The sequence below is a fragment of the Triturus cristatus genome, chromosome 8 (genome assembly GCF_964204655.1).
Source record: "Triturus cristatus chromosome 8, aTriCri1.1, whole genome shotgun sequence".
Taxonomy (NCBI): domain Eukaryota; kingdom Metazoa; phylum Chordata; class Amphibia; order Caudata; family Salamandridae; genus Triturus; species Triturus cristatus.
Window position 1 is genome coordinate 351,253,148 of NC_140591.1, and position 13,966 is coordinate 351,267,113.

Sequence of the window (13,966 nt, forward strand, 5' to 3'; positions counted from 1 at the left end):
TGTATAATGATAGATAGCAAATCAGAAGGGATACTCATATCAGATAAAACCTGCCACAGCTTAGCCCTTGGAACCAAATCGAAAGTGGTTTATAAGTTCACAAACTCAACATAAAGGCCTCCCTTGTCCAGTGCCCACCTGATCAGCTGAAACAGTAAGACTTGGTCGAAAGTGCTTACTTTTTGTTGGAAGATGGCCTGGAAATTGGTAAGATTGGAGTTTTCAGACATCCAGGCTGTAAATTTGTCCAAAATGCAGTAGTTGCCTGTGTCATTGCGTAATCCCTTTTTGAAGATGGGAACTATCTTGATGCCCTTCCAAGGACCAGGCCTCCCTGGAGGATAGCGTTGCTTAAGGTGTTAATATATGGAAACCATATTTTATCTGGGGACTGGTGCCTTTCCTTCTTTCTGGGACTTAAATGCTGCTTTGGTGTCAGCTACGGAGAGAGTTAGTATTTGTTCAGTGCAATTTGAGGTGATGGGTTGGAGTTTGTTAGGCAGGGGAAGGAAACTCACGGTTCACAAGAATAAAGTGCTCATGAATGATTCTTCCAGTTACTGGCTAGCACATAAGTCTCTGGCCTTTTGTGCCCCATCAACCCTCACGCGTGATCAGGTGACGAAAAAGCTTGGAGTCCTTACGCGTAGCCACTTTATGTAATTTACATATGGTGTACTCAGCACATGCCTTCTTGTTAATTGTTAATCTGTAGTAGTTTCTAGCTTCTCTTTTAAAGCTCCTCTGTCACTTAGCCTGACAGCTCTTACGTCTTCTTGCTTCTTAAGTCGACAGTCTGCATCACACCCCTCATTAGTTTTCAGTTGGCTAACTTTCCAGCTCCTAGATTTGACAAAAGACCCTCTAGTTTTCTCTAATAGTGTGTTATGGATCTCCAGAATGCTACTAGGGCTGGTCGTATGGGTTCAGACGTAAAGGGCAGTACAAGTGCGACAGAGATAGAATTTAGTGCTACACCATTAGATTCTAAGGTGGACCATCTAACAGTCCTCATATTGATGGATATGATTAAGTCATTGCTCCCCATGTCTGATTCTATGTGCAAGCTGTTTGTTATTGGCCACTCCAAAAAGAGGGCTAAAGGATTGTGGTCACTCTCTGTTCTTGGTGTCACATAAAAGTCAACCAGCTCATTCCACAGTTCAAGATTAATAAAAAAAGATAGTCTAAGTGGATTCTGTAACAACCCCTCCTGAATGTGGGTGCAGGTTTACTATCTGAAATCGAGCACCCATTACATCCTCAAATACCCTGAGCGAGAGTTACATCAACCACTTTGAGGGCAACCTTTGTCAGATGTTGAGTTGGGGTGATATCAATTGCTGGAATACCCCAGTAAGCATCCTCTCTCTGACAATTTCATCAATTAATGGAGATGGTTCAGAATTATATTAAAATTGCCTTCCGTTATGATTGGTTTGTCTTCCTTTACACAATTTAAGAGTTGGTCCAGAAAACACAATGTGGGGGATTAACTATGGTTGCTGACACATCTGTTATATACATTAACCAGCAGTAGATCTTTACCATTGCTCAAAGCTACATTTAAAATCAATACATCCTGACATGGACTAGGAATCACTTTGACCAGATGCTGAACCACCGTAGCACTCTTGGCCATAACTTGGAAGCATCTGCATCTGGGTCTTAGTGCATGAGTGGTCATCCACGTTTCCTGGAGAAAACAAATGTCTATAATGTCAATAGAGAGGCTCCAATCGCTGTCAGCCTGGTTTTGAATCCAGCCACATTCCATGAAACAACCTTCAAATTACCTGGCTTTGAGCTTTTAGGGTCATTTTGTTAGCCGGAGTTGATATGTTGGCCCGAAATATGTTCTGCATAGGCCACGATTTTTGGAAAGCAAACTGGACTTTCTGTATGCACAGGGGGATAGTGATGGAGTGATTAGCAGAGGTTCAAAGTTCATCTTGGTGCATCGGACAGTTGACCTCAGCAGCAGAGTTCTCAGTCGGATAGAGATGAGTCTCTAGATTGCGCTACATTGTTCCAGAAAGATGAAATCTATGGGTTAGGAACTTTTGGCAGAATTGTAAAGCTGTCTGTGGAAGTCACTGCTTTATGCTCAATATATCCACTGTGTTAGAAGATGGCAATTGGGTATCGTCTCTTCCCAGTGGAGCCACCATAGATAAAATAGTTGGTGGAGCGGGTTTGAATTGAATCTCTGACCTTAATGCAGGGTCAGATCTGAGGCCAAGTTATAGAATGTCATTTGCTATGGACAAGGTGATTGTGATGGGTTCACTGATGTAAAAAATATTGATGGTAAAAATATTGAATAAAAAATATAGACAAAAAATATATAAACTCCTATACTTAAACAGGTAAGTACAAAAATATTGGCTAAAAAATATAGATGTATAAAATATCTACTTTTATATAAATATAAAATAAAATGATATATATATTAAGTTTAAGTTTACGTAGTTGTTCACTATATGCGTAAACCGATCACTGAACCCCTAGTCTAGAATGTAATCTATGGTCGAGCCGTTCATCAGGTTCCCAAAGGTCTTTTCCAGTTGCCCTCTCTCTGGGTCATTTTTAGGTTGAGCATTTGAGACCTCTTGTATATACTTTATTACATACTTATATATGTACTTTGTGGGCTCTGTAGATCAGCCCTAGGACTTGTCTGCTTCCGCCTAGGAATTTTCTTTCTTTTCAACTGCCTCTACTTAACTGTCTTGATAGAAAATGACCAGTAGAGGTCAGTAAAATACCAGAATAGCTTTCTGCTTGTTCAACTACATCTGTTTAACTGTCTTGATAGAAAACGACCAGTAGAGGTCAGTAAAATACCAGAATTGCTTTCTGCTTAGGGACTTTCTTTTTAAAATTTTTCTGGCAACTGCCTCTATTTAACTTTATTGATAGAAAACGACCAGCAGAGGTCAGTAAAATACCAGAATCACTTAAACATTCTCTAGATTCCAGTCCATAGAAATTGTCTTCCACGAGCACCCGTAGACAGTAATATTTTTTTCAAATCGTGTATTTTCAGTGATATGACCACCGAAGGCCCTGATGTTATATTTAAAACAGAGCTTTGGACTATCCCATTTCCCACAGAAAGGCAATATTTCTCTCCATGTGTTCCCATACTGGTGTGTCAGGCAGTTTGGTGCTTACTTTCCCTCCATGATAAAGAACAGTAGATGTTTCAGGACCCAGGCTAATGTGCTGCATTGCAAAATACATATAAGGTTCCAAAGGCGAGACTGGTTGCATTGCAAATGCTTGTTATTTAATATGACTAGGTTCCTCATTACTGAAAAGTCTGTTGATGTCCGGGAAAAAGATTGGGCCGAGAGCGGCCCGCCTTCTCCCATGATCGTCGGGGCGGGCTATTCTTTCTCCGTTGGTTTGTCTCCCTCGCGAGCTATTATGCCTTTCAGCGATATCAGTGACTCACTCCCTTTTGAACGGGTAAGAGACTTGAGTTTTTCAACATACTGCTAAATCTTTGACTGTGCTAGCCACTCTAGCGACTTCACTGAGACCCTCCGTAATTTGTAAAAGGTCCCGAGATTTCATCTGATTAGGAAGATCTCTTACAATTTATCCACTGCAGAATGGGCAAGAGAAAGGCACCAAGTGGTCCCCAAGGGGCAAAAGTACACAAGAGGGCAGCAAAACATTCCGTGGACAAATGTGTTTTAGCTGACATGGACAACTTAAAGAGGAGGTGGAATCAATACTGGGGGATAAATCATTGCCCGCCTCGAAGGAGCTCTGTGGGCAAACATTGCAGTCAGTACACCAGGAAAAAAATCTCCCTAACACTCCTAAATGTGATAATTCTCTATTGTAGTAGCTTTGCCAGCAGCTCCGGAGGTCCCATGTAGCAACAGATATCCACCACTCGAATCTATTGATTGTGCACTTTGTCCTACAGGTAAGTCCCCGCTGAGAGACATGCAGTCGCAAACCTAGCCTTTAGTATTTCCTGATCCTGCTGCAGCTTCTGGACTCAAAGATACGTCAATGCAGCAATTGCAGACACAGATAAATGAACTTAAGTCTATGGTTAGCAAACTCCTGGATGTAGTGACATGCTTAAGTAATGGCAAACCGCTCCACCCGTTAGAGGGAACCCAAGTGCAGGGGACCACTGCACCTGCTTGTGTATCATGCCGACCCAGAAGCACCCATCCTAAGCTGAGAGCTCTCCCTGAAGACAGTACTCGAGCACATATTACCTCCGCACTCTCTTTCTTGCCTCTTCTAAACTCTAATTAGTCCATCTTTCGGCACAATATGTCTAGAAGAGATTTCTACTTGACTAGTGCTTCAAGAGGGACAGGCTCTACTGCCAGAAATATGCTACCTGACCCACAAGGGAAACTTCTCTTCTAGGAACTGACCTTTTACAAACTGTTGTCCCACCCTCCCATCTTGGCTAAAAGTGAGATTTTCATGGTAAATGTCCCTAAATTAAACCAGACTCGAAAATCCTTTAAAGATACGAAATCACTAACCAATAAAGTAACCCACTGGATCAGGCGTGTGCAGCACCGCTACTCAGTGATCCGGAATGATATTGTGAGTATAAAATGTTACCCCTACCCAGGCACCAACTGGGATTACATCAAAATGGTGATTATCAAGTAAAAAATATTGAGTTGCACAAATATCAAGTAATAAATATTGTGGTTCAGAAATATTGAAAGCAAGAATATTGTGGTGAAGAATATCGACTTAAGGTAACTAATATTGGTTTAAAAAATATCAAAGTGTTTAATATCTTTTGCAAAAATATAATTGTCAAAAAAATCGTTTTAATAATGTTAGGTATTTTAGTACATATTTTATATGTATGTGACGTATTTTTTTGTATAAGAATTGTTTGTATGTTTAATATATAAACTTCAGTGATCACGCTTCCCTCAAAGGCATTTTTAAATGGAAGGGGGTCCCCAAGCATTTATGAGTTGAGGTACCCAAACCAGTAATAGCAAGAAGGAACAGTTACACCCTTAAGTGGGAGAAAATTAACAAAGAGGAATTTTTCTCCCGGCTAATAACAGAGATGAAAACCAACATACTTATTTGCTTAGATAATAATCCGGAGGCACTCCAAATAATTAAGGCCTTTGAAGCATTATTGGGTTCCATAAAAAGTTTAATGACATGCCCTACACACTCTGCTTGTGCTCATTCTCTGAAATATCTACATGCTGCCCTTAGAAATTTGAGAATAGTACAAAGTCTGTGCAAGCAGTATAGAGAGGCACGTAATAACAGACTTCAAAGCTCTATGAGCAGCAGCGATAACAAATAATAGCCAGGCTTTTTGGAAAGAGATGAATGCTCCATTCCTTGCTAATGACCGAGACCCAACTTAAGAGCTTCATGTAGGAGAGGAAGCGTGGGTGGCTCACTTCAGCAAAATGTTTGAAACAGCTAAAGAGTAACTCTCCACGTCTGGTAATGCTTACCAGAATAAAATTAGGGAACCATTAGTTTTCGACATAGAAGAGGTCAGATCTGGCCCAGCACAGCGTACCCCTGCAAAAGCCGTACGGCCGGATGGGGTGCCAATAGATGTCTTTTTTGTCCATCAAGACTTATGGGCTCCCCTTCTGACAGATACTTTTAATATCATATGTAAACTTGGTCCTGCAGATTCCTGAAAGAAAAGTATACGTATTCCATTTACAAAAGGGGGACAAGAGACTGCCCTATAATTACATGCAAATCTCACTATTAGATGGGACCTCTCAAAATTAATAATCCGACTACTGTAGGCTAGAAGACTGGGCAGAGCAGCATAATCACTTTATCCCAGTGCGATATGGATTTAAAAGAGGCTGAGGGACATTGTCCAGTGTTTAAATCTAAGCCTGATAATGGCAAAATATAGAATTGCCAAGAAGGGGCATATTTATATGGCCTTTATGGCACTCTCTGCAGCTTTTGATTGTGTTTCACATTCCAAACTATGCTTATGGAAGCAATGGGTATAGAGGAACCAATAATAGTTTTCATTCATCAGATGTATTCGCTGGCATCTGCAAGTTTTCGGTATGAAACGGAGGGGGAATGTATGAGACAGTTTAAAATCCATAGGGGTGTCAGACAGGGGTGCGTCCTCACCCCCTTTCTCTTCTCAATTTACACCAATGGAGTGGAGGCCGCATTGTTAGGCAGACTCTAATTGACACCTATACCCTTTTTATTAAACAAATGGACCTTAGAGTTAATGAGGCAATCAATCAATAAGTACTTGTTAAGCACAACTACTCACTCGTGATGGTCTCAAGGCGCTGGGGGAGGAGTTTTGCGGGTATCACTGGGCGCTGCAGTTCGGTTGAAAAGCCAGGTCTTGAGATCCTTCCTGAATTAGGTCAGCAACGGGGATAGCCTAAGATGGAGAGGCAGGGTGTTCCAGGTTTGGCTGCGAGGTAGGAAATGGATCTTCTGCCTGTCCGAGGGACGGGATGTCAATCAATCAAAGGGTTCTAAAGCGTGACTACTCACCCGTGAGGGTCTAACGGTGTTGGGGGTGGGGGTGGGAGGGCTGCTGAGTGGACTGGGTGGAGGATCATTCGAAGAGCCAGGTCTGGTGGGTACGTGTGAAGAATTCAGGCCCCAGCTAGGCCCGCAGAATACAAGGGTTCGCTCTCCTGTAACGAAAACTAGAAGGAAGTTGGCACGGAAACTGTAAATACAAAGACAGAGTTTATTAACCCTTAAGGGTGGTCCTACAACCTATACAATACTCTTCAGTATTGCATAGAGTAGCACAAAGAACTTGCGTACACGGTCCCCTTTTATACACAACAGAGGGGCTCATAAGTGGGTGGATACAACATGAGGCAAAAAGCATTACCTTTTATGGACATTTTCGATACAGAATCAATATGTGGGCGGAGTTAACACATCCCTAAGCCCGCGAAAACATGGAAAAGCAAGGACTAACTGATAACAGATGTGGTCAAGTCTGGGCATGCGCCAGACGGACAAAGGAGCTATTTATAGACTGTTACTAGGCAGATTACAAGAGCAACTAACACGAAGATAGGACTCTTCTCGTGCAAAGCACGTGGAGACATGACAATACAAAATGGAGTCCAGACATTAGGCAACATAAGAAGAGAAACTTTGTCTAAGGAAGGGAGATTCATGTCTTTAGTAAATGCTTAATCATATCGCTGTTTCAATTTTCAACACGTGGAATGAGAGACGGTGGTTCAGGTATGCTGGTCGGGCACCGTGGAGGCCTTTGTAGGCGTGCGTGAGGAGCTTGAATATGACTCTTTTGTTGAGCTAGTGGAATTCTCGTTGGGGTTTGGAGATGTGGCTGTGGTGGGGGATCTTGAGGACCAGTCTGGCTGTGTTGTTTTGAAAGTTCTGTAGTTTACTGAGGTGTCTGGTTGGCACCTGCGTCGAGTGCGTTGGCGTAGTCGAGTATGCTGCTGATGAGTGTGTGGGTGACCATCTTTTTGGCCTCAGTGGAGATCCATCTAAAGGTCTTTTGAAGCAAGGGAAGAGTGTGGAAGCATGAGGAGGGGACGGCGTTGATCTGCTGGTTCATGGGGACCGAGCAGTCCAGTATGATGCTGAGGTTTGTGTGTGGTCCGTGGGTGTGGGGGAGTTACTAACGCGACAGGCCACCAGTAGTCTTCCCAAGCAGAGGTGTTGGGACCCAGGATGAGGACTTCGGTCTTGTCCGAGGTGAACTTGAGGGAGCTGTCTCTCATCCAGGTGGCAATGGCTTTCATCCTGTCATGGAAGTTGTTTCTGGTGATTGTGTGCACATTGGTGGGAGAGAGGATCAGCTGGGTGTTGTCGGCATAGGAAAAGATGTTGAGTCCGTGGTTCCTTACTATGGCAGCGAGCGGGCCATGTTGACGTTGAAGAGGGTGGTGCTCAGGGAAGAATCCTGGGGGACTCTGCAGCCGATGTCCGTGGGTTCTGAGAGGACCAATGGTAGTCTGACTCACTGTGTTCTACCAGTGAGGAAGGAACAGATCTAGTCCAGGGTTTTGCCGAGGATGCCGGCGTTGTGGAGTTTCGTGCTTAGGGTGCGGTGGGAGATGGTGTTGAAGGTGGCCGAGAGGTCCAGGAGTCAAAAACATATGTTCTTGTGGCAGGGGATTGGTTGAAGAAACTACCCTCATTTCCTATAGAAACACGTAGGCTGGAGGTGGTCCACGCATTCTCCTACTTGGGGATTCTCTTTGATGAAAAGCTAATGTGGAACAGCATGTTAGCAAATATAGGGCTGTCCTTTGAAAAGAGCATAATGGACATCTTCACGTTCATAAAAGAAATGGGATCCAAACCAATATTGAAAATCACGAAGGTTAACTAGGCCAAAGTAATATCAGTGGCCTTGTTTGGGGTATAACAAACATTGAAACCCCCAGCGTATCAAATGCTGCTTTTACAATAGGCTATTTTCCCTCCCTCATGCCTCCTCGAATTATAACTGCCACAATGAAATGGGGCCCCCTTTAATTTCTGATAAAATTTGTCTAGCTCGAATCACATTGTGGCGGGAGACAGCCTTTACAGCAAAACTGTCACAACGCATGCCTTTACATCGCATGTCATTGCAACGCAAAAGTGTGCAGCAGTGGGTAAAAGGTGCTGGATTTAACTCCAACACATTTCCTACTGTTGCATACACTGGAGTTGGAATAGAAAATTAATCTATTCCAACTTGCAGCACCCCCCTGACAGAAAGTCGGTGTAAAAGTTTGCGTTGCAACGGCATGCATTGTAATAGCATGCGTTGTAACATCACCTATTCCATTGTGGCATTCCATATGGAGAAGGGAGTCTGTTAAATTAAATCAAACCATTCTGATTGATTGTCTAAAATTGGATCACGTTGTTGTGGGGAGTTGAAGATCCTTATATGCGCCCGCCTGGCGCTCATTAAGATCAGCAGCATCCTCGCTACTGCAGTCCTTTATTTAAGAGCATCAATAGTTCTCTAAATATCCCTAATGTATTTATTTTGAAGGTTTATTAGTCACTGTTTTATCGAATTCATTCACTTTGACGAATTTGTTTGAGACTGTTTTCATACCATATTGTTTACTGTTTACTGTTTACTTTGCATTTCAGGTAAATGAATTGATTTGCAGTGTGTTAACTTGACATATGTTTTAGGGCAAAAATTATATTTCCGTAACTTCCTTGCATTATTTGTTTCATCTTCAGTAACCAGAGGCAACCATGGCGGTGCTGTGTGCAGAATGGGTTATTTTCCATGTGGCAACCTTACAACATGCTTGCCGAGAGCTTTTCACTGTGATGGTGTTAAGGACTGTGAAAATGGGGCAGACGAAGAAAATTGTGGTGAGTATAGTTGTTGGTGTAAAAACTGATGTTCATAAAATATACATTGGCTGCAAATGTAAAAGGTTACTAAATAAGTAAAAAGACTCTTTAGATCTCGTGCATGCATTCCTTGCTAGTATCAAATGATCTAGGGAGCAGCTTAGATCTCCTTTTACAAGATGAATGTCTACATGCAAATGCGGAAACATCCTCTCTATAGTGTTGCTATTTCTGGCATGCTCGCTTCCTGATGTGTAACCCAGATGGGGGCTGGCCAAGGCAGAAAATGCCTGGACATGAAGGAGGAGCATATGTCCTCCATGCTTCCTCCAGCACTTGCTTGTGACCTTCAATGTGAAAAACATGCTCAAACCAACCACGCTTCCTTCCTTTTCCCACGTAACCTCTCTCTTTCCATCCACCTACTCTCTCTGTTTCCTGCTTTCCTCTCTCTCTTCTCCCTCTCTGATTGCTTTTTCTCTACCTTTCACTCCCTTCTTCTTTTTCTGTTAAAGGCTCTGTGCCTGCTACAAATAACCTTGTGGGGCAGGGGAAATAGACAGAGGCACCAGGAGCGGCCCTGGGCTTGCAAAACCGGCCTCCAAGTGCTCCAGCCCCTCTGGGCAAATGCCCGGTGGAATAAAAGGCCTGTCCAGCTCTGGTTTGTGTATAGCCAAACATGCACTGTTCTCTTGAAAGTATGTCAGTATTCACTAGGACATTAAACCCTCCTGGCAGTGCTTAATTTGAGTCAGTGGTTTCAGGTGCTTGGCACCTTCACTTAATTTGCAGCACCAACTCCAATGACAGTCTGCCACATGGTGGCGCTGTTGTCTTATTTTGTGATGCGCACAAGAACAGTTGTTTAATCATTAAATATACATTAAAAATTAATATTGCCTGCCGCCTGCCGCCGTTCTTATAACTTTGGGTGGCTAAAATGGTCTGAATTTTCTCACTTGTAGTAGTGTGGTGGGTAGTAGTTGTGTTAGGGCTGTAATTGGCAATGCTGACAGGAGCAATGGGTGATGCAAGATTCAGTGAACTCAAGAAAAGGGTCCTGGAACTTATCTTTTTTACAAATTAAGTCTCATGAACTTGATAGAAATAGAGTATTGACATTGCCTTGTTTAGTTCAAATGGAGATGTGTGGTACCATTTTGCCAGAAGCACAACAAAAGAGTGGCTTTGCTCTCCTCACACACAACACAATAGAGCTCACTTTGTTCATGAAAGGTGCATTATAAGCAATTGTAAATACTTTTTGACTTAAAGTTATCAGGAAGGGGGTAACCAAACATGAATTTTAAGATCTAATAGCCATTATATGTGGCATCAAGAACAGCCTCAAAAGTGTGTACTGATTATCACATTCATTAACACAGTTAAATTGCCAGAGGTAATGGGTATGTTAAATGGTAGCGGCAGTTTCAGTCGATAATCTTTCAAGTATTTGCCCGGCGGTAATCGCCTCTCATACCACTCGATGATTTACCAATAAAAGAGGCAGGCGCCGGAGACTGGAAGGCAGGAAACAAAGTTTTATTCCGTCGGAGCAGAACACATCAGATCAGACAGCAAGGTATCGTCACGAGGTGCTCTAACTGCATCTCTGAGACCTGGTCTCTTATACACTGGTTTATTGCTTTATTACATATAGTACATTCTTGAGATTCCCTTGATGCCTGAAAGAACATCCCCTGAAGCCCCGGCTCAGATCCGATCCCACACATAGATACAGTAGAAGTTCCCACCCTACCCGCAGTGGGAGATGGCTATCGCGCAGCAGGGAATTCCGCTAATTCCCGGGGGTGTGTGCAACTGGCCGGGTCTCAGGGGGTAGGGGCTTTGATCTACTGTAATCCCTTTGATGTGGGGTGTTTCCCTTACAGTAGGGGCAGTAAACTGCATCCGCAGGGCTAGGTGATGGCCTGGGACCAGTTCAGACAATGGGGCGCAGAGGAAGGGGGTTATCAAAGGAGAGGCATGACCATGTATGGGTTGTCGGTTGGAAGTGGTTCCGTAGCAGGGTCGCGCAGAAGGAGAGGGTTTATGGCCTGTATGAGAGAGCGGGGGTGGCCGGCGCGCGGGGGATGCTTGCAGCGCCAAGGGAAAACGCTGGCGGTCGAGAGTGAGCGGGGAGAGAGCGGGGTGCCTAAAATGGCGGCCGTGCATTCGTTGTGCGTGGCGCTGGGGAGAGGCAAGATGGCGCAGATAATGTTCAGTTTGCACGCTAAATTTCCACAGTCCTCCCTTTTAACATGTCTCGCCAGCTTGCCTAGTTTGGATCTATCCCCATAATACCCCGTACCTCCACCTCGTTCAGAGCTTTCATCCGCTCAGTTTCAAAGTCCAAAGTCTTAGGGCAGATGCAGTTCATAAAAAGCGAACATAAAGGTGGCAGACACTGAATCCCCAAGCAACATCCACATAGTAACACAATCGGTATCAGGATAAATGAAAACAGTCTCCATCCCCAACCTTTAATAGTGTCCCAAAACCAACTCCCCAGTGACCATTCTTCTTGTTCTTGATGAACCTCTGCGGACAGTCTGTGGAGATGTTCAATTGCTTTGTAGACTGAGGGTGAGTTATCCGGTACGTAGGTACAACAGCTGGACCCAATGATGCGGCATGCTCCTCCACGATCTGCCAGAACCACGTCTAGAACAAGGCGGTTCTGGAGAGCCACCAGGCGGACGGCCTGAAGCTCAGCGGTGTTGTTGGCGAGGGCGCCAGCTGTAATGTTCATTGCCGTTTCGACTGCCTGGGTTAAGTGGCGGATGGCACGGCTGTTTGCCATCGGACCCCAGAGTGGAACAAGGCCTTTGACTGCGTCCATGAACTGTGCTCCGGTGGAGTCGGCCTGCACAATGTCTTTGGCCCGTTTCTGTCGGTGATGGTTTGCTGGAGCCACATACGTCGGAGGAAGGACAAAGGCGATGTAGCAGGTGCCTCCCCAACCTTTCGGAAGCCAGGTGTAGGCCTTAGTACCACAGACGAAGTACATATTCGGGGAGGCAACAAAGGAGGGTGGGTCAACTGAGTCCAATGTTCGGGTGATGAGGCAGGAGCTGTGGCCCACCAGCTGTGCCCCCAGGCCTTCGAGGCATACAGACCCAGTGATGTTGATGACGGACAGGGCCACTGTTAGGGTGGCGGCCGTCCGTTTCCGGAGGTAAGAGAAGGTGGGTCTGGCTGGATTGTTGAATACTTGCATTTCAACTCGTTCTTTGGCAGGGATGTCCATGTGAAAGGAAGTGTTCGATCTCAGAGGGCAGAAGAGGGCAGAAGTTCTTCCAGTTTTGTTCAGCCAGAACCCATGGTAAAAGTGTGACATGGTTCTGCCGGAAGTGGCATTGTCCTTGTAGCTTTCTTGCAGGAGGATTAGCCAGGCGAGGCAGGAACCATGGACAGAAAAAGGTGAAGGGATGAAAGGGATAGAGTGTCCAGTGGCATGTGGTAGCAGTCCACAGATCCAGCAATTAGTGGCGTTGGTAGCAAGATTGTGTTGGTGGAGCAACTGCACAAAAGAGTTATTCCAGAACTCCTTACGCCTTTCTCGGAGTTGGGGTGAAAGCGAGATCAGATGATGTTCTTTCGTGGTGGTAGGTTGAACGGTGGTCAGTAATGTCTTATGAGCGGGTGTGCTCTCCTCCATGATCCAGAAGGTGACCATGAGGAGAAGGCAAAAGAGAAGGGTAATGAAAAGTGCAATAGTCTTTAAGCTGTGCATTCGGTCAGTCTTTGGGTTTCTGTAGTGGATCTTCGGACGTCCGGTTGCTTCCATCATCTTCATGTCGGGCGCTTCCATCACCTTCAAGAGACTCGGTAGCGGGCAGAACCACAGACTTTGTTTTAGTTTCTCTCCTGGTGGCCTTTTAGGTGACTAGGCTACCGTTCTGAGATTTCCACTTAGCCTGTGGTCTGCTTAGCCGAAGTTCTCTCCTTTCGTCGCAAGTTATACCCTTCTTTGGATGGCACAGTGGGATCGGGATATTCAATCAACTCAAGTGTCTCTGTATCCGGGCCGCGGTTCAGGGATGGTCGGTCTTTGTCCAGTAGTTCCTCTTGGGTGGTGATGTTGTCCGTGGTTGTCAGGGTCGGTGATACCTTCTTGCAGTGGTGTGCATGCAGCCAATTGCGTTTCCCTTCCACTCGAAGAGCTGTTCGGGTGGTGATCAGGACTTGCAGGGGGCCCGTCCACCGGGGCTCCAGACTCTTGGTGCGCTGGAAGTTACGCACTAAGACGAAGTCACCGGGTTGGATGTCGTGTCCCGGGCCCCTGGAAACATCGGGAATGGCGTGCAGCACCTGCTGGTGGATAACAGACAATGTCTTAGTTAGGTTATACAAATAGTCAGACATGAGGACGTCCGGGACGTCGTGGATGGATGATGGTTTTGGTGCAGTCCAAAGGTTCATGGGCCGCCCAAAGACGACCTCGTAGGGGGTTAAGTGGTGTTTGGTGGGGGTGGAACGCATTGATAGCAATGCTAGTGGGAGAGCGTCTGGCCATCTTAGTCCTGTGGTGGCGACTATTTTTGCTATCTTAAGTTTCAATGTGGCATTGTGTCGCTCAACCAGGCCTGCAGATTGGGGATGGAAGACCGCATGGAACTTC

The 13,966-nt window shown here is 45.0% G+C and overlaps 1 protein-coding gene across 1 annotated transcript in view; it reads left to right on the forward strand.

Moving 5' to 3' along the window:
* The window catches only part of RXFP2 (relaxin family peptide receptor 2), a 1,146,426-nt gene that overhangs the window by 492,138 nt on the left and 640,322 nt on the right, over nt 1-13,966 (forward strand). Inside the window, exon 2 of the mRNA XM_085621667.1 lies at nt 9,223-9,360. Coding sequence (XP_085477793.1) covers nt 9,223-9,360 — 138 coding nt within the window. The remainder of the gene's footprint in view (nt 1-9,222; nt 9,361-13,966) is intronic.